This window comes from Myxocyprinus asiaticus, chromosome 47, assembly GCF_019703515.2.
Source record: "Myxocyprinus asiaticus isolate MX2 ecotype Aquarium Trade chromosome 47, UBuf_Myxa_2, whole genome shotgun sequence".
Classification (NCBI taxonomy): Eukaryota; Metazoa; Chordata; class Actinopteri; order Cypriniformes; family Catostomidae; genus Myxocyprinus; species Myxocyprinus asiaticus.
In genome coordinates, this window is record NC_059390.1 from 13938732 (window position 1) to 13959884 (window position 21153).

General features: G+C 37.3%; 1 protein-coding gene across 1 annotated transcript; it reads left to right on the plus strand.

Moving 5' to 3' along the window:
• Window positions 1-581: 581 nt before the first annotated feature.
• On the plus strand, window positions 582-16751 carry LOC127436700 (tetraspanin-33). The gene is made up of 8 exons (XM_051691007.1): window positions 582-893; window positions 12283-12337; window positions 13415-13542; window positions 14313-14387; window positions 14868-14963; window positions 15109-15237; window positions 15316-15477; window positions 15669-16751. The coding sequence occupies exons 1-8, from the start codon at window positions 795-797 to the stop codon at window positions 15768-15770; spliced, it is 846 nt and encodes a 281-aa protein (XP_051546967.1). The 5' UTR covers window positions 582-794; the 3' UTR covers window positions 15771-16751.
• Window positions 16752-21153: the final 4402 nt, after the last annotated feature.

A 21153-nucleotide genomic window follows, 5' to 3' on the forward strand; every position in this document is an offset into this window, starting at 1 on the left:
TGTAAACGCGCCCTCTTGTGGAACAACTGTGTAACATAAATTGTTTTGAAATGCTTTAGGTAAGCTGTCCAAGCTCTAAGCATTTATTGCATTGAATATGATGGCACTGGAAAATATTTGTGTATGGAGGATGCTATTCTATGAAAATGAAACCTTGTTTTATCTCATTTTGACAACTAAATTACATTATATAGGCCTACATGGTTTGTTTTAGGGTCCACTTGCAGAACTGCCAGAGACGTCAGGTGAGTTACAATCCAGAAAGGTTTTGTGGACATTCTGGTTCCTCCAAGAGGGGTCAGCATCTACTGTAACATTAAACAGGAGGATACATTTTTCCTCATGCATTTAGAATGAACGTGTAACTCTGGCTTAGCCTAATATCATAAAGAAGATTTTGCACGGCTGCACCGTGCATATAGATTCAAGATCCAGATGACTTGAGTGAGGGGAAAAAAGAAGGAAGGGAACGCCCACTGCTTCTAGGGCACATACAATTAGTGTACTGATTTTTTTTTTTTTTTTTTTTTTTTTTGTAGTTCATTGACTCTCCTAAATCAGGAAATGCTTATGAAGACAACTAACACAGATTCATTGCGATGCGCTCTTGTTATTTCAGCCGCTCCGCTATGAATGAACGGTTGCGCTATAGGGTGTGTTAACAAATATCGAGAGAGTTGACGAGTCGTTTTAGAAAGAGCCGAATAAATGATTCGATTCAGCATGATTAAAAACTAGCTATTTAAATAGTGACTTGAACGTTAAAGGTTTAAGACATTCATACACATTTAATCATGTCAAGAACGAGGCAAACACAGAAAAATGACGAAGAGTTCACCTTAGTGAGACCAGTGGTGAAATATTTCCTTTTCTTCTTCAACATGATATTCTGGGTAAGTGATGCTCTCTTTTATATATGAATAAATAATAACTTAAGAACACTTGTGATATTTTAAAATATATATTTTCAAGAAAAAAAGACATTGCATAATGTTGCATTATAAAGAGAAAGTTCTAGCTCATCAAGCTCATCCTCATGTGCTTTGGCTTAATGATTAATATTTTTCCAAATGACTTTTGAAACTTTCCCTTTGCATAAATACACACAAAAAGACAAATTCATGTACTTACAGTTGTGCTCAAAAGTTTGCATACCCAGGCAGAAACTGAAATTTTGGCATTGATTTTGAAAATATGACTGATCATGCAAAAAAAAAAAAAAGAAAACTGTCTTTTATTTAAGGACAGTGATCATATGAAGTCACCCAAATGGCCCTGATCAAAAGTTTACATACCCTTGAATGTTTGGCCTTGTTACAGACACACAAGGTGACACAAACAGGTTTAAATGGCAATTAAAGGTTAATTTCCCACACCTGTGGCTTTTTAAATTGCAATTAGTGTCTGTGTATAAATAGTCAATGAGTTTGTTAGCTCTCACGTGGATGCACTGAGCAGGCTAGACACTGAGCCATGGGGAGCAGAAAAGAACTGTCAAAAGACCTGCATAACATGGTAATGGAACTTTATAAAGATGGAAAAGGATATAAAAAGATATCCAAAGCCTTGAAAATGCCAGTCAGTACTGTTCAATCACTTATTAAGCAGTGGAAAATTCGGGGATCTCTTGATTCCAAGCCAAGGTCAGGTAGACCAAGAAAGATTTCAGCCACAACTGCCAGAAGAATTGCTCAGGATACAAAGAAAAACCCACAGGTAACCTCAGGAGAAATACAGGCTGCTCTGGAAAAAGACGGTGTGGTTGTTTCAAGGAGCACAATATGACAATACTTGAACAAAAAATGAGCTGCATGGTCAGGTTGCCAGAAAGAAGCCTTTACTGCGCCAATGCCACAAATGACAACACCTTGACACACCTCACAGTTTATGGTATACTGTAATTTGGAGTGACGAGACCAAAATAGAGCTTTATGGTCACAACCATAAGCGCTATGTTTGGAGAGGGGTCAACAAGGCCTATAGTGAAAAGAGTACCATCCCCACTGTGAAGCATGGTGGTGGCTCACTGATGTTTTGGGGGTGTGTGAGCTCTAAAGGCACGGGGAATCTTGTGGAAATTGATGGCAAGATGAATGCAGCATGTTATCAGAAAATACTGGCAGACAATTTGCATTCTTCTGCATGAAAGCTGCGCATGGGACGCTCTTGGACTTTCCAGCACGACAATGACCCTAAGCACAAGGCCAAGTTGACCCTCCGGTGGTTACAGCAGAAAAAGGTTCTGGAGTGGCCATCACAGTCTCCTGACCTTAATATCATCAAGCCACTCTGGGGAGATCTCAAACGTGCGGTTCATGCAAGACGACCAAAGACTTTGCATGACCTGGAGGCATTTTGCCAAGACAAATGGGCAGCTATACCACCTGCAAGAATTTGGGGCCTCATAGACATTACAAAAGACTGCACACTGTCATTGATGCTAAAGGGGGCAATACACAGTATTAAGAACTAAGGGTATGAAGACTTTTGAACAGGGGTCATTTCATTTTTTTCTTTGTTGCCATGTTTTGTTTTATGATTGTGCCATTCTGTTATAACCTACAGTTGAATATGAATACCATAAGAAATAAATTAAATGTGTTTTGCCTGCTCACTCATGTTTTCTTTAAAAATGGTACATATATTACCAATTCTCCAAGGGTATGCAAACTTTTGAGCACAACTGTAGCTCATTTGAAGATTGAAGGCAGTTCAGATCTATAGATTTTAAGACATCTTGATGTTTAGTCATATAGACAGAGCTGCCTTCACTATGTTAGGGTATGTACAAACACTGAAAACATCACCCATGGGCATGTCTCAACACCAGTATGTATTACTACACCACAGAATACTTAAGAGCATGCATAACATGTCATGTCACACTTTGCATTAGCCTAACCTGTTGATATACTGAGAAATTACTGAGAACTGTGGCTCAATTATTCATCGGCTGGATTTTGCCTGCTGTGCGATTCGATCTTGCTAGAATAATAATGAGCTTACATTAGACTTCATCAACAAAACCCCCTTTTCTTGATACTGCCAGTTTACTTTCCCAAACATTTTTGAACTTGTGGCTGTTGCTAAGCAGTGGGTCTCATCGATTCATATGCTGAGAGGGCAATGCAGGGTGTTTGGAGTGGGGGCCCCATGCTTCTTTTATTTGTTGCCCTGTAGCATTTAGTGAATAATAGACCTTATTGAAAAATCCCTCTTTAATGGATGAATCAAACACCCAAAACATTTTAAACGGTCTTGGATAATTACTTCTGGCATCATTTGGTTGTTTGCAGAAGGCTATTCAAGATTATTTGGTCAACTCTCTAAATACTTAAATGCTTGCTCTAAGCACTGGACCTCAATGTTAAAAGGATAGTTCAACCAAATATGACCAAAATATGTCGGTCCAAACCTGTATGACTTTCTTTCTTCTGTGGAACACAAAATGAGATGTTCAGCAATAACATGAGTATGAGTACCATAAATGAATGTACAGTTTTGTTGTTGTATTCAGCACTTTGCATGCTTGCTGGTGTAAACACACAAGTGGAAATACCAAAGGAGATTTCATACTGAAAGCCTCTAAAACAAATCACTCATTATTATAACTAAGTATAATACAACATTTGACTTCAGGACTCAGCTGTTGTTGACATTGGGTTCATTTGTTGTTCGTTTCAATGAAATGCATGTGTGTTCCGGCTAGTTTTTAGTAATACATAGTTAAATAGTATTGTAAAGCACCCTTGCAAATGCTTTGCAGGATAGTGGTCAGTGAAATATAGGCCTATGTTAATACAGCACACAGCAATCATCATACAGACACATTGCTTAGAGAGAGACAGTAACAGACATTATGGATGTGTTTGGATCTCGAATGGCTGGGAGTGGCGCTTTGGGCTGCAGAGAGATTCTAAAGTAATAGCTGCAACATTAGACTGCAGTAGATAACAGGAAATGCTTAAACTTGTGCAAACTTGAATCTTATATCTAAGATGTGGAGGATTCATTTTCTTGCTTTTTAGTATGTAGGAGAGTAGAAAATACTCGAGAACATACATTTTGATTGAATTGCTGCTTGAGTTCGCTAAAATAAACATGAAGATACATTAAATGCATTATTATATAATATACTATATATTCAATATCATAATCATAATAAAATAAGAGCTCTGGCTTTGGCTCAACAGAGAATTGGATGGTCAATTTTAATGCAGTTGGCCAAATCACATTAACCAAAGCAGTCAGGCAAGTATGCAGCCATCAAAAATACATTTAGAATTTTGTAAATGTAGACATTTAGAAAATTATCTTTTTAAAAATGATTTAATTATTTATGGTATTTAATCATTTTAATGGTAATATCAACACTCCAAAAATAAAAGCATTCACTGTGCTTAAAATTTCCCACGCATTGTTATTACTTAATAATTCAGAATAATTTATTTTAATTAATTTGATCAGTCTTGTTGTGACAACTTAAATTAATTTGATCACATCACATCATTTTTTTTTTTTTTTTTTTTTTATATATATAGTGGGTGATATTTTCCAATGAGTTTTAAGACAAGCTTTCCAACCACGCGCGCAGGGCCCGTAACATCCAACACACAAACCACAATGACGGTGACACTTAACAATGACATTTTTGGAAATAGATGCACTCACAAATCCCAAAGGCCCTGAAAGGGACAACAAACACAACACCACCAGAGCAAATACTGCAATAAAAAGCAAACAGTAAGGTACTAATTTGCCATTTTAACTCATGCGTGACTCAGGTGCGTGCTGGGAACCTGACATCACATGTAAATCTGGTTATGGCCAACAAAATTATTGTAAAATTAAGATGTCCAAACACAAATGGATTACATAAAATGCATTTTACAAATGTAAATTGATTGCATTGACTGAATTAAATTAAATTGTGACAAAAAAAATCAAGAATTGTGTTACATCATCTAATTTTAAAGGAATATTCCAGGTTCAATACAAGTAAAGCTCAATCGAACATTTGTGCCGTAATGTTGATTACCACAAAACTTATTTTAGATTCGTCTCTCCTTTTTTTTTTTTAAAGGTTGCAATGATTCACTTACAAAGTGAATGTGGCCAATTGTTGGAGGGTTAAAAACAGAAATGTGAAGCTTATCATTTTATAAAAGCACTTACATTAATTCTTCTGTTAAACTTGTGTACTATTTTAGCTGTAAAGTTGTTTAAATCGTCATTTTTACAGTCATTTTAGGGTTTTAAGGTTTGTTGACGATATGTCGTCCTGGTAACAAAGAAGTCAAAATCCTCGGGCTCTGGTGACATTAAAAGACACTTACGTGTTCAGGATGAAAGCCCCGACAGGCCTAGAGACCAGGGACTCGATTTGGATGGCGCGGCGGGAGAGGTGATCCAGCGTCAGTTGTCCAACATGTCGGTGATGATGACGAAGTTTCTTGCTGACTTGGAGGATCTCGCTGTAATACGTCGATCGATTACAACGATGGAAATAAAATTCTCTGAGTTAGTTACAAGAGTGACATGCTGAGAGACGAATCGATTGTCTGGAATCTTTGGAGAGGGAATTAACTGCTAATCTGCCCTCGACCAAAGTTGATTTGGAACATCTCCTTGAAAAGCTTGAAGATCTTGAGAATAGAAGCCGCAGAAATAACGTTCGAATTGTTGGAATTCCTGAGCATGAGGAGGGCAGACATATGGTGAAATTCCTAGACGAGCTTTTCCCGAGTCTGCTCGACATAACAGGCCACAAGCTGGAAATCGAGCGAGCTCACAGAGTCCCAGCTCACAGATTTGCTGAGGGAGACAGGCCCCAGTCGATTCTGGCCAGATTTCAGAGATCATCCGATAAAGATCTTGTGTTGCGCCAGGCGAGGAGCAAAGGGAAGCTTTCTTGGAAGAACCATAATATTTTCTTGTTCCCTGACTTTGCGTGTTCGACAAGATAGAAACGCGATTGGTTCAAGGAATGTAAGAAACTCTTACATCAGCGAAAGATCACTTTTGCTCTGATGTTTCTGGCCAAACTGAGAATAGAAACGAAGGACGGTTGCAAAGTATTTACATGTCCCAATCAGGCAATGTCTTTTATTGAATCAATGGGTGAGTAAACCATTGGGTGTTTCTCATGTGAGTGGGTCAACTCGCTGTACTTACTCTGGCTTTTGAGGAAGCTGGGCGTCATTTTGGTTTCTTCTTTCTTTTTGCGTTGGCTCTGCCGAGCGGCTGGAGTTTGTTTTGTGAATAACACTTTTCCTTAAAGAAACATTTGCAATGACGAAAGATTACATTTGCATTGAAGTTCCCGGCCAGTTTGAGAGTGGACACTACGGATGACCGCAAAATATCTACATGCTCACACAAAGGATGTCTTTTATAAAGTTGACGGATTGAGTAAGTCATGGTATATACTTTTATGCAGCCTCCGAGTGAATTGACTCGACCATCCGGGGAACCGGGATGCCGGTTTTGTTTCTTTTTGTATTGGTTCCACCTAGTGGCTGGAGCTTGTTCTATTGAATAACACTCCTTTGGAACAGCTGTGGATTAATCTGTTCGTTCTTCGTGCTTATTCCTCCTGCTGGCTGGAGTTTGTTTTGTTGAGTATTTTTACGGGACATTGGAATGATTACGCCATCCACTGAACTCATAACAGCCGGCTCACTGAACATTCGTTTGTCTGTCCGAGGAATCTGAACAGTTTTATATCAGCTGGAATTTGTTTTGTGGAGGATCACACCTTTGAGACAGTTCTGTGAATGAATCTAAACGTTCTTTGTGTTCATTCTTCCTATTGGCTGGGGTTTATTTTACAAAGTATTTTCTGTTATGTAATTTTGCCTCACAAATTTGTGAGGCAAAATTGAGCAATCCTATGGCAAAGTTGTTGTGGGTCTTGTGGGCATTCATGGACCTTTTGAGTTTAGAGGGATCGTCGCCAGTTGGCGCTTTTGTGCACGGGGTTAATGTGCACGTTTTTCTGTTTGTTTTGTTCGGGGGGAAGTTCAGGGTTTGATTGTTTCACTTATGGGGAATGTAATCTGTATAATTTTGTTTTTGACACACAATTTATTTTTTCTACTTTATCAAAATGTCAAATGTTAATATAAGTGTACTATCTCTCTCCACATGGAATGTAAATGGGTTGGGGCACCCCATAAAAAGAAGGAAGGTTATTACTTTTCTTAAACTTAAGAAATATGATATAGTGTTTCATTGCTCCCCGCAGGAAGCTGAAAAATTTGGGAAGATATGGGGTGGACATGTTTTTTTAGCCCTAGCTCAAGTAAGAGCAAGGGAGTCATTATACTGATTAATAAACATCTACAATTCAAATGTCTCAAACAGACTAAAGATAAATTAGGGAGAGTCATTATTGTTTTAGCTAAAATTCAAGGGCAAAGGTTGATTTTGGCTAATATTTACGCACCTAACGCTGAAGATCTGGGCTTTTTTATAGATCTTGAAGGGATGTTGCAAGCCACTGGCACCCATCATGATATAATATTGGGAGGAGACTTTAATCTTTTGATGGATTTAGTCCTTGATCACAGTGAAGCAAAAGTGTGTAAACCCCCAAGAGCAACACTGATGCTTCACAGGATGTGTAAAAATCTTGGTATTGCAGATATTTGGAGACTTTTGAACCCATCTGGTAGGGACCATACATTTTTTTTCATCAGTCTATAAGATTTATTTTAGGATAGATTTTTTTTATATATCCAAATCCCTCATTTCATCTGTTGTTGATTGCTCAGTTGGAACCATCTTAGTCTCAGATCACACCCTGGTGAGTTTAGAGGTGTTGCCTCATACAGAGAAAAAGAAATCACATAGTTGGTGCCTTAATGTGTACCTTTTTCAAAATCCTGATTTCCAACAAATGTTAAAGACTGAAATCAATGTTTATATGGAGACTGGACCTCAGTATCCTCTGTGGGCGTGGCTTGGGAGGCACTTAAGGTGGTTCTTAGGGATCGGATCATACAGTATGCCTCATTCATCAAAAAATCCAAAGCACGAGAACTCGTGGAGTTGGAAGAAAGAAGCGCCATATGTCAGCTGATGGCATCAGAGAATTGACCCGATTGAAATATAGATATAATGCTATTTTGTCGTGGAAAGTGGAGTTTTGGTTATTCAGGGCAAGACAGTCATACTTTGAGTCAGGTGACAAAGCAGGGAAGATTTTGGCTAGATATATAAAGCAGAGAGAGTCTCTTTCTACCATTCCCTCAGTAAAATCTGCTGGTGGTGAAATATTTACCTCGGCCATTGATATTAATAATGCCTTTAAAGAGTTCTATCTTGATCTTTATAGTTCCACATCTTCGTCTACTGATGAAGATATTAGAAACTTGTGGAACCATTAGATCTTCCTAAACTGACGATTGAGCAAAAAAGCTCTCTTGATTCTGAGATAACCTTGGAGGAGCTTGATGAGGTAATTAAGTCCCTACCTACTGGCAAGTCTCCGAGGACAGATGGTTTTGCCACAGAATTTTTTAGATCCTATATTACAGAACTGACTCTACTTTTGTTAGAAGTTTATACTGAATCATTAAAGAATGGAAAGCTTCCTCCAACCATGACACAAACCCGGATCAGTCTGATTCTTAAAAAGGACAAAGATCCAAGCAAGTGTAAAAGTTACCGTCCAATCTCCCTGATCCAATTAGATGTAAAAATATTGTCAAAAATTCTGGCTAACCAGGTGGGGTTTATTTGGGGCCGTAGCTCTTCTGATAACATCAGGTGTCTCATCAACATCATGTGGTCAGTAGCGAATGATCAGTCTCCGGTCGCTGCCATCTCACTTGACGCAGAAAAGGCATTTGATATGGTAGAATGGAATTATCTTTTTAAGATTTTGGAAATGTATGGGTTCGGGAGTACATTTATTGGTTGGATTAAGTTACTTTATAGACACCCTGTAGCAGCGGTACAAAAAAATTGATTAATTTCAGATTATTTTACTCTGGATAGGGGCACTCGGCAGGGTTGCCCTCTTTCCCTTTTATTGTTCTGTCTTGCCCTGGAGCCATTAGCAGCCGCGATAAGAAAGGAGGATGATTTTCCAGGGGTGGTTGCGGGAGGTGTGGCGCATAAGCTTCTGCTTTACGCAGATTATATTTTATTATTTGTCCCTGAACCTACTAGATCTATGCCTTGCCTCCACAGAATTATTAATTCCTTTTCCAAGTTCTCAGGATACAAAGTCAACTGGTCTAAATCCGAAGCTTTGGCTCTGACAGCCTACTGTCCAGTAACAGCTTTCCAGCTGGGCGCCTTCCAGTGGCCCAAACAGGGCATTAAGTATTTGGGGATTTTATTCCCAGCAACTTTGTCATTACATTGATCGATGTTTGGGAAGGTTAATGTTATTAAAATGAATTGTATTGCAAAATTTAACTACCTGCAACAGTCTCTCCCTGTAGATGTCCCCCTCTCTTATTTCAAGCAATTTGATTGCATAGCGAAGACATTCATTTGGAATGGTAAATATCCCAGATTGCATTTTAATAAATCATATAGGCCGATAGACAAAGGTGGGCTAGGCCTACCCAAGATTTTGTTTTATTATTATGTATTTGGCCTCAGGCATTTGGTTCATTGGTCGCTTCCACCTGAAAGAGCCCCTCCCTGGTTTTCTAATGAACAGGAAGTGCTTGCCCCTATTTTGCCACTGCAAAGCCTTTCTATCAAAGTAACCGGAGAAGTTAAATCACACCCCGTTATTTCACATTTGCACGTGATTTGGACAAGAGTGGCCAGAGTATTTAATTCGGACATTTATTTAAATGTTGCCTCAAGCATATGGCTGAACCCCAAAATATGTATCAACAAGTCCCATTTCTGCTGGTCAGAGTGGATTGTGAGGGGGGTTACTACACTCGGTGACCTGCATGAGAGTGGAGTGTTGAGATCTTTTGAGAATTTGGTTAATCATTTTGGGATTCCCAGATCTTAGTTCTATAAGTATTTACAGCTGTGCCACATGCTCTGTACTGTTCTTGGGAGTAGCACACACCCCCCTAAAGCGGCAGGTGCTTTGGGAGAGGTGATTGCTGCTTTTGGAAAAGGTCATGAGGCATCAGTGTATTACTCCCTGCTAATTCAGGGGGATCATCCCTGGAGGATGGAGCCTTGACTTCTCTCAAGAGAGTATGGAAAAAAGATTTGAATTTGGTATTGGAGGATGGAGTGTGGACTAAGATTCTGAAAATGTCAAGTCTGTATCTAGAGATGCAAGGGTTCGCCTTATACAATTTAAGATTTTACATAGATTTTATTGGACCCCCTCTAGATTATATAGGCTTGGTCTTAAAGACACACCCACCTGCTGGCGATGCCAATCAGAGTTGGAGACACTACCCATGTCTTTTGGGGGGGTGTTAAGATCCAGGAGTTTTGGTTGAGGGTTCGGAGTTATTTGTGTGATGTTTTGAACATTCAGGTTTTGCTTTGTCCCAGACTCTGTATTTTGGGTGATGGGGCGGTCATGAATTTAGGGGATAATCACATAAAAAATTAGGTTCTGACCGGTCTCATGATTGGCAGGCAAGTAATTTTAAAGGGTTGGATGTCAAGTGGAGCACCCTCTTTTTCAGAGTGGTGTGTGGAAATGGGGAGGGTAGCTGCATTTGAGGAAGCGTAAAGTAGAAGGCTGGGGTTTAGGACTTATTTATTAAAAAATGGGGCAATTATTTATTTTTGGGGGGGGACTCTCGGGGAGGGGATGTGGAGAGTGTAGTTTAGTTTAATCATGTATGCTTATTATCATTTTATTTATTTATCTATTTTTATATATATATATATATATATATATATATATATATATATTTTTTTTTTTTTTTTTTTTTTTTTTTTTTTTTTAATGGATTGTGTATGTTATGTGGGACCACAGGGGTGTTCGTTAGGGGTCAGGGTGGGATTGTATTAGTGGGGTTTAAATGTAAAATGTTGATTCTTTATATATGTGTTGAGTTTTTTACTGTCATGTGCATATGAATCAATAAAAATGTTAATTACAAAAAACAATCAACAAGACTTTAATGAGACACCAACATAAAACTGAAACATAATGACGACACACACACAGAGTGGCCGCGTGCATCTCTTTCTCCCTCTCTATCCTTCTCCCGCTGATTGGGCAACTTTGCGCCACGCGTGCATCCTCTCGGCCCGGCCACGCCCTCCTCCTCGTCACAGCTCCCTGTTAACGTGTAGCCTCTTTTCTGCCTTTGAAGTGATTTCAATTGTCAGCACGAGGGGGCTACACTGTGTCTTTCAGCTGACCTTCAGTTGTGGAGAATGGAGAGTAAATGCACTCTGAAGTTTTACTTCTTGTGTAGAATTTCCTGTGCTGCTACTCATGAATATTCACACATGCTGATGCTTATATGTTATATGTACATGCAGAGCAAAAACTGCTCAGAGTTTTTCACACTGCTATTTCTGGCCTTGTGTAGGTGTTATTTCACAATGCAGTTTGTTAGTGCTACAGTAACAGCCCCCTGACTAAGCAGCAAACTTACACTTGACAAAAGATTCTTAGAAACCTTGCTTAGTCTAGACTTTTACACATTTAAACCTTTTCACATTTAAAATTTGGATTTTAAGCTTGCCACACCCTGGAGAGGAATGACTAGAACTGAAATCACACCCTATGCTCTGTAAAACACCTGATTTAACATTTAGACTCATACATAGGTGTCATTTATTGGTGGGACAGGTGAGACATGTACCTACCACTTTTTTTTATCTTTGCCAATTTTGTCCAGGACACTTTTTGAAATAGCTTTCATGTCTAATGCAGAAACAAACATCTCTAGTTCTTAAACAGGCGACCCAGCACTAAGGTTTGTTATTTTTTATGTTAAAATGAGTGCTTGTTGCATCTGTTATCAGTGGCGTTGAGACACAGCAGGTGGCGATGTTCTCTCATGCATGCAGATGCGGCCTCTACTTGCTCCGCTGTTGCACAGCTTGCGCTCTTTTCTAGTCAAATCGCAAAGCAAAATGCAAACAGACACTCATTATATACATCATGTTTAGTACATTTAAAAGTTATATAAGGGCAAATTTGAACCCGGAAATTCTTGATAAGTGGTGAAAACTTTACCATGAGACTACTTCGTCATTCAGCCTAATTAATATTCATGAGTTTTGCCATTTTGTGACCCCCCCAAACTGTACCTACCACTTTTTAAAACAAACTGATGCCCATGGACTCATATATTCCTTTACTCTTTTCTGTTATAGATAATTGCTCTGGTCCTGATATCTATTGGCATTTATTCCAGGATAGTAAAACATGGTAAGTGGTAAAAACAGTTGGCAGTTTACAGCCTCAGATATCTGTTTTGTGAAACACTCTTCCAAGACATTAGGGGTTAGGGGTTAACATTCATACTAGCTAACATGTAAGCTGTTTATCAGAGCAGCAAATTAGCTATTGCTTGCAGATTAATAGAAAATACAAGGACTTTAAAGGAATAGTTCACCCGAAAATGAAAATTCTCTCATCATTTACTTACCCTTATGCCATCCCAGATGTGTATGACTTTCTTCTGTTGAAGTAAAGATTTTTAGAAGAATATCTCAGCTCTGTAGGTCCATACAATGCAAGTGAATGGGTGCCAACATTTTGAAGCTCCAAAAATCACATAAATCAGCATAAAAGTAATCCATACGACTGACTGATTTAAATCAATGTCTTCAGAAGTTAAATGATAGGTGTGGGTGAGAAACAGATCACTTTCACATTCTTCTTCTTGTGTATTTGACAATTCGCATTCTTCATGCATGCCACCCCTACTGGGCAGGGAGAATAATTTCTAGCAAAAAAAGGACTTAAATATTGATCTGTTTCTCACCCACACCTATCATATTGCTTCAGAAGACATGGATTAAAACACTGGAGTCGTATGGATTACTTTTATGATGCCTTTATGTGCTTTTTGGAGTGTCAAAATTTCGGCACCCATTCACTTGCATTGTATGGACCTACAGAGCTGAAATATTCTCCTAAAAATCTTTGTTTGTGTTCAGCAGAAGAAAAAAAGTCTTACACATCTGAGATGGCATGAGGATGATAAAATGATGAGAGAATTTTCATTTTTGGGTGAACTATCCCTTTAAGAATTCTGTCTTGTAAACTGGCCTCATCCATAAAATTATTTTAAAAAAAAAAGTAAAAACAAAAAATGTTGGTAGCTTGTCTCACTTCAGTGGCTTATCATCGATATACACTTGACATAAATAGATGATGAATGTTAAAAAAAAAAAAAATCTTGCTTTCAATTTCATTCCTAATTATCACTCAGTATTTAGTCTTCCTCAGATTACACTGCCGCAAAGCTGTTTGACTAATATATCATGTGTTGCTCTTCAGAGACAGCCCTGGCCTGTTTGACTGTGGATCCTGCTCTGTTACTGATGATAGTGGGGGTTCTGATGTTTTTCATCACGTTCTGTGGCTGTGTGGGTTCTCTCAGGGAGAACATCTGTTTACTGCAGACGGTCAGTAATTAGGCCAGCAAGTTTCAGCAGCAGAACGCTGTTCATTTTTAGATGATTGTGCAATTGCTGAATCACAATCTTGCCAGTATCAGTGTAGGATCAGGGTGCAAAAACAGACTTGGACAAAGTTTTAAAAGATCATTTAATTGCTTCTGCTCAGACAGGCCATTAGCGGAACTAAAAAAAACAGATAGCATAAAAAAAGAATGACCCTTTTATACATTATAGAGATTCACATGTTTTTTTAATAGACCTTTTTCACAGACTGTGATGACGCGTTTCCGCCTTATTTAGCAGCGTAAATCTAGCAAACTTTTTTTATATGATGATTTATATATGATTATATATGATTTTTTTTAAATATTGAGTGTAAGTTTATAACATTATTCTTTGTGTTAAATTACCCTGGAATTAGTTTTAAACAATGAATTACCACAGCTGTGAGGGGGTTTCTATTACAGCTGCTGATAGTAAATTTGGCATCTTCTTCCATCTGACTGTCTTAATCCACCGCTCTCTATTATTATTATTTTTCTTCTGGAAAGTCGTTCAAACGTAATAGTGGATTTTTTCTTTTGCTCTTGGAGCAAATGGGTAAGTGGAAATAATTTTTATTGTGATCTCCCATTCACCGCTGTTGAAGTCTACCCTGCAATTTTTAACTTCCGTGTTTGAAAACCTAGAGCATGAAAAATCAGTCAATCAATCAATCAATCAGTCAATCAATCATCATTTGTGTGTGGTGTCTTTGTCTGTTTATTCCCCTGCAGTTCTGCATCTTCTTGACTATAATCTTTCTGCTGCAGCTAGTGGCTGGTGTTCTGGGTTTTGTCTTTTCAGACAAGGTAAAGAGGATCATGAAACTGATTTGGAAAGTAATTCAATCTAAAAGCTAATGTGAACTTGGGTATTACTTTCTCAAGTAATTGAAATTAAAAAAGTGTAAATTTGAAGTGTAATTCATTTGAAGTAAGATTTAAGTGTCGTACTTTAGTGTGCAATTAAATGGTTCTGTTTTTAAGTCATATTAGACAGCGGGGTGTAAGTGTTTCATTTAATCAGTCTGAACATGATATAACTCCTATTTGTTCCATTTAAAGTTTACTGTTAGGAACATAGTGGATTTCTAGTAGAATAAGTGCGCCCTCTGTTGCAATTTACAGCCAACTGCATCTATCGGCTCAAAAAAATTGCAGAATAGAATAACTAGCTTTTTTTTTCATGTGAATTTTTATTTGTTTGTTTTTGTTTTTTTCACCGGCCCATTATAAGAAATAAGAGACTTTAAAATGTACATTAATGTATTAATCATTCATCCATTACAGGCACTTGGCAAAGTAACAGAAATGTTTAACAGTGCAATCAAACATTACAGAGATGATCTAGACCTGCAGAACCTCATTGACTTTGGACAAACACAGGTCTGAATTTTAGATACTTTTGATATATATTTAAACTTTAGATAATATCTTTTCAATTAGTTAGTTTAGTTATTACATAGTTATGGCATAGTAATTGTTTATAATAGTTGATAATGATTATTTTTTTGTCTTATGATATGATCAGTTCAACTGTTGTGGTGGGATTTCATACATGGACTGGTCTCAGAACATGTACTTCAATTGTTCTAAGGAGAACCCTAGTAGAGAGCGCTGCACTGTTCCCTTCTCCTGCTGTTTGCTCTCCAAAGAAGAGGTGAGAACAGAGAGAATAGATCTATCTATCTATCTATCTATCTATCTATCTATTCATTCTATTATGCTCTTTTGTCAGGCTGTTATAAATACCATGTGTGGTCAAGGGATGCAGGAGTTGGAATACCTTGCAGCCAGTGCTTTCATCCATACCGATGGGTGCATTGATAAAGTGGTCAACTGGATTCACAGTAACCTGTTTCTGTTGGGAGGCATTGCTCTGGGCCTGGCCATCCCACAGGTCAGAATCAGAGAAGGGATAAAGTGTATAATTAAATTACAGTGAACACACACAAGACCAATATAATGCCTATTTCACCTTATTTTATTTAAAGTGAAATTAGATACTCTCCAGTCTCATTAAGGCTGCTTTATGCATCTACGTATGTATGATTTGTTTGACCTGACAGTTTTTGTTTACTTCTCTTTCAGCTGGCTGGAATACTGCTCTCTCAAATTCTGATTAATCAAATCCAGGATCAGATTAAATTACAGAATTACAATCTACAGCATCATTCAGACCCCTGGAGCTGAATACACTGTACTGTGGTTTCTGTCTCTGAAACAGTGCAGAATGGAACTCTGTATGCATCTTTGTAGACATTCAGCTGAACTGAACTGTGATTGATTGTGATCAGCTTGGGAACATCTTGCTGCCTGAAGTGACTGACACGGATCAGATTTTTAAATAAGGAGAAAAAGGCTTAAGAACAGGCAATCAAGTCATGTTTTGGGATGTGCAATTGAGGCCATCTCAACAAGAGATGTACTATATTTTATGAACCACAGTGTTTGTATGAAATGTGTGAGACACTTTTAATATCATTAGGCCAATGAAACTATTTTGGGGGTATTTTATGAGCACATAATTTAAATTTTAAAGAAATGTAATCCTAAATAAAAATTCGGCCTAAAACTATGATTTTTCAAACTAAAATAAATTGATTTCCAGTATAGACATTTTTAAAAATGAACTTTGTGCTGGTAGATATAGTATGAACATCTGACATCAAAATAGACAGAGCAGTATGTTCATTCACCAGTTCAATCAATTATCTTAAAACATTCACTTTCACAAAACTGTCTTGTCTTACATTGCATCTGTGTTTTCTAAAGAACTGTTTCTTAATTTTCATTATTTTACACTTTTAAAGTGCCGTACTAAACTGTCTTTATTAAACAAAAACAATACATTTAAAGGGTACTGATTGGTTTAATAATATAAAAGCACTCACTGGTGGTCTACTCACTCCATGGCATTTGGCTGTGATCTTCCCATTATCAGTCTCCCCATAAACAACATCTGGCAGTGACAAATAACCTACTGCTTATAGTCTGCGCAAACACAACATGCTTGGTTTGAACAGAACATAAAGTGTTTACTTTTCATACTCTGATAGTGGTGAGCATCTTCCTCTCGTTTGGAGTAAAAAAAATAAAAAATAAAAATAAAAAAACAATCTATACGTTGTTTCAGTAGCCTTTGGAGGAACCAGACTCTGGCATTATAATAATTATAGCTACATATGCCAAATATTATGTAGTTACAGATGTGTAATAATAGTCATGTTTTCAATGAATAAATTATTGTATTTTTTATTAATTTTAATCATATTCTTTATTATAGTTTTATTTAATGACTTTCTCTGTTACAGAGTGGCAAATACACTTGCAAACACAATTATTTATTACTCGGAATCTCGCACTATAACAATAAATCACCTGTTGGACATTCCAAGTGTGTATGCTGACAACTGTGAGCATTAGAAACAAACACTTTGTACATGGATGCTCAGGTTTTTTTATTAGTAGTAAACTTCTAATGCACATTACAAAGAAGCATTCATAGACGTCTAAGGAAATGCATACCAGATGCAGTACACTCAGCAGAGATATCAAGAGTGCAGTGTATTGAGAACAGGCGAGAGCTGGTAATTCATCAGGGCTTTATCCAAGATTAATTTGGAAATCCATGCAGACAATGTACCTGACACCTTCATTTGTTGGTTGAAGGACAGTGGGAGAAATATTAAAACACTGTAGATATTTTTTTGTCAATGTATAAGAAAGCAAATGACTTTATGAGTGTGTGTAAGAGAGAGAGGGAGTTAGAGTTTTTGGGCCAGCCTCTGCGTCTATTTGAAGCTTGTTCATGTGTGTGTGTTTGTGTGTGGTCCCCGGTCTGTGCCTCTTTCTGACTCATTCTACAGCGGCCATGTTAGACAGGGTTTTAAGGAGGCCCTGTGCTACACAGAGCGTAGTTTACCAACCGCATTGAGACCAACATGTCTGCTGCCTAAATCCGATACACCAAACTTCACAAAGTTTATTCCCCTCCCTTGAGAATCCCATTTATTCTCCATGGCAACTGCCAAATTTGAACATTCTGCTGTCCCCATGGGAATAAGATAACAAAAATAAAAAAAATAAAAAAAACGATGTGAGACGAATAAATGAGATGAGCACAGTCATCAATCACAATCGGTGTAAATACACCACAAATTGCCCTAATGGCAAATAACACACATAAAAACTCACTAAATGCAGTACACACCAGGAGGAATAGTTTGACCTTATCAAACATTATATTTGGGCGAGAAAATCTATATGCTGTGTATTCAAAATCCCCCCAATTATTAATTATTAATTTATTTACAGTATATATACAGCTCTGGAAAAAATTAAGAGACCACTGCAAAATGATCAGTTTCTCTGGATTTACTATTTATAGGTATGTGTTTGAGTAAAATGAACATTTTTCTTTAATTCTGTAAAGCACTGACAACATTTCTCTCAAATTCCAAATAACAATATTGTCATTTAGAGCATCTATTTGCAGAAAATGACAACTGGTCAAAATAACAAAAAAGATGCAGTGTTTTCAGACCTCAAATAATGCAAAGAAAACAAGTTCATATTCATTTTTAAACAACACAATACTAATGTTTTAACTTAGGAAGAGATCAGAAATAAATACTTGGTGGAATAAGCCTGATTTTCAATCACAGCTTTAATGCGTTGTGGGATGCTCTCTACCAGTCTTTCACATTGCTGTTGGGTGACTTTATGCCACTCCTGGTGCAAAAATTCAAGCAGCTCAGCTTTGTTTGATGGCTAGTGGCCATCCATCTTCCTCTTGATCACATTCCAGAGGTTTTCAATGGGGTTCAGGTCTGGAGATTGGGCTGGCCATTACAGGGTCTTAATCCGGTGGTCCTCCATCCACACCTTGATTGACCTGGCTGTGTGGCATGGAGCATTGTCCTGCTGGAAAAAAAACAATCCTCAGAGTTGGGGAACATTGTCAGAGCAGAAGGAAGCAAGTTTTCTTCCAGGATAACCTTGTACGTGGCTTGATTCATGCATCCTTCACAAAGACAAATCTGCCCGATTCCAGCCTTGCTGAAAGATCCATAACTTTCAGCAAGGCTGTTGTCCAATGCCTGTTTCTTTGCCCACTCTATATACACCTTTTCTTTTTGTTTTTCTGTTTCAAAAGTGGCTTTTTCTTTGCAATTCTTTCCATAAAGCCTGCACGCCTGAATCTTCTCTTTACTGTTGTACATGAAACTGGTGTTGAGCGGGCAGAATTCAAAGAAGCTTTCAGTTGAGGACATGTGAGGCATCTGTTTCTCAAACTAGAGACTCTGATGTACTTATCCTCTTGTTTAGTTGTACATCTGGCCTTCCACATCTCTTTCTGTCCTTGTTAGAGCCAGTTGTCCTTTGTCTTTGAAGACTGTAGTATACACCTTTATAGGAAATCTTCAGTTTTTTGGCAGTTTCAAGCATTGTATAGCCTTCATTCCTCAAAACAATGATTGACTGACGAGTTTCTAGAGAAAGCTGTTTCTTTTTTGCCATTTTTGACCTAATATTGGCCGTAAGACATGCCAGTCTATTGCACACTGTGGCAACTCAAAAACTAACACAAAGACAGTGTTAAGCTTTATTTTACGAACCAAATAGCTTTCAGCTGTGTTTGATATAATGGTAAGTGATTTTCTAGTACCAAATTAGCAATTTAGCATGATTATTCAAGGATAAGGTGTTGGAGTGATGGCTGCTGGAAATGGGGCCTGTCTAGATTTGATCAAAAAAACTTTTTTCAAATAGTGATGGTGCTGTTTTTCACATCAGTAATGTCCTGACTATACTTTGTGATCAGATGAATGCCACTTTGGTGAATTAAAGTACCAATTTCCTTCTGAAACAGCCAAATCTGTACATTATTCCAAACTTTTGGCCACCAGTATATATATATATATATATATATATATATATATATATATATATATATATATATATATATATATACAGGGTTGGGGAGTAACAGAATACATATAACGGGATTACGTATTTAAAATACAAAATATAAGTAACTGTATTCCACTACAGTTACAATTTAAATCATTGGTATTTAGAATACAGTTACATTCAAAAATTATTTTGATTACTGAAGAGATTACTTAGCATTTTATTGTCATTTGTTTCATTTAATATTTAGTCCTTTCAGATGGAAAACATTTATACATATAAATGATACAATCCAAAGTGCATTTGAACAGCGGTGAAACACTTTCTTATGATGTGTTACATTCATACAAGCAGACAGAGAAGTTTGAAGTAAGTTTGGAGCAGAAGAAATAGAAATAAACCTTGTGTAAATTGTCAGTTTTACGCTAAGCTAAAATGCTATTTCTAGCCATTTTACATGCACATGTTACCAGGCACGATTATATTTGTTTATCAAGAAAATTCATGTTAGATCATAATTTCTTTTTTCTAGTAAGACCTTTGATATTAGGGCAAAAATCGTATTCTTGATCATAATTTTTTTATTGTTTTCTTGTAAAAATATCTAAAAATCCTTAAAACAAGATTAATTTTATTTATCTTGTTTTAGAAACAACACTGCATAAGATATTTAGGTTTTTCAGAGAATGTATTTTTAACATGTGTATTTTGTCTTACTGTACTGGCAGAGTTTTTATAGTCAAAACAAGTGAAAAAATCTACCAGTGCTGAAGAAGTAATCCAAAGTATTTAGATTACGTTACTGACCTTGAGTAATCTAACGGAATACGTTACAAATTACATTTTACAGCATGTATTCTGTAATCTGTAGTGGAATACATTTCAAAAGTAACCCTCCCAACCCTGTGTATGTGTGTGTATATATATATATATATATATGCTTTTCTTTTTTCTATTCTGCAGTTTTACTTTCACTTCACTACTAGCAATATTCTGATTCACTATAATACTATATATTGCTTGTGGGTTTTCTCATATGCAAGTTGCTTTGGGTAAAAGTGTATACTAAATAAATAAATGTACCACTGGGAAAGCATCAAATATTCCAATAAATATGGTAAATAACCAAACAAATACTTGTGGTTCCCCACCCCTCAGGTTGAAATGAGATTTACACCACTTTTCATATCTAGAAAATACATCTAGAAAAATTATCTGCATGCTGTAATTTTCCTTGTGCCCCCCAGAAACTTCTGACACCCCCCTTCCGGTCCAATGAGAGACAACAATGATCAAAGACAACCAAGATCAAAATGCATCCCCAAAGATTGCATCTTTGTATCTGCCCTGCTGCTTCACATAAAAAGGTTCATCATCATTGAAGAAGCTTACTCTTAGAAATGTATGCACTTTCAAACGAGTCTTCTATATTTTAAGATGTAAGAGAAAGATAGGCAAGTGTCAACAAAAAGGCAGAGGGTAAATTATCAGATGAGACATCAGGGCAGGTATGAGAGGAGCATGTAAATATGAGTTCTACTGTATGCTGGCAAGGATTGTTTTCCTCCTGCATGAGGGGGATGGGAGTGGAGCAGAAGTTTTTTTAGTGTGTGAGTGTGTGTACACCCCCTCCATGTACATACCAGAGGCAGAGAAAAAA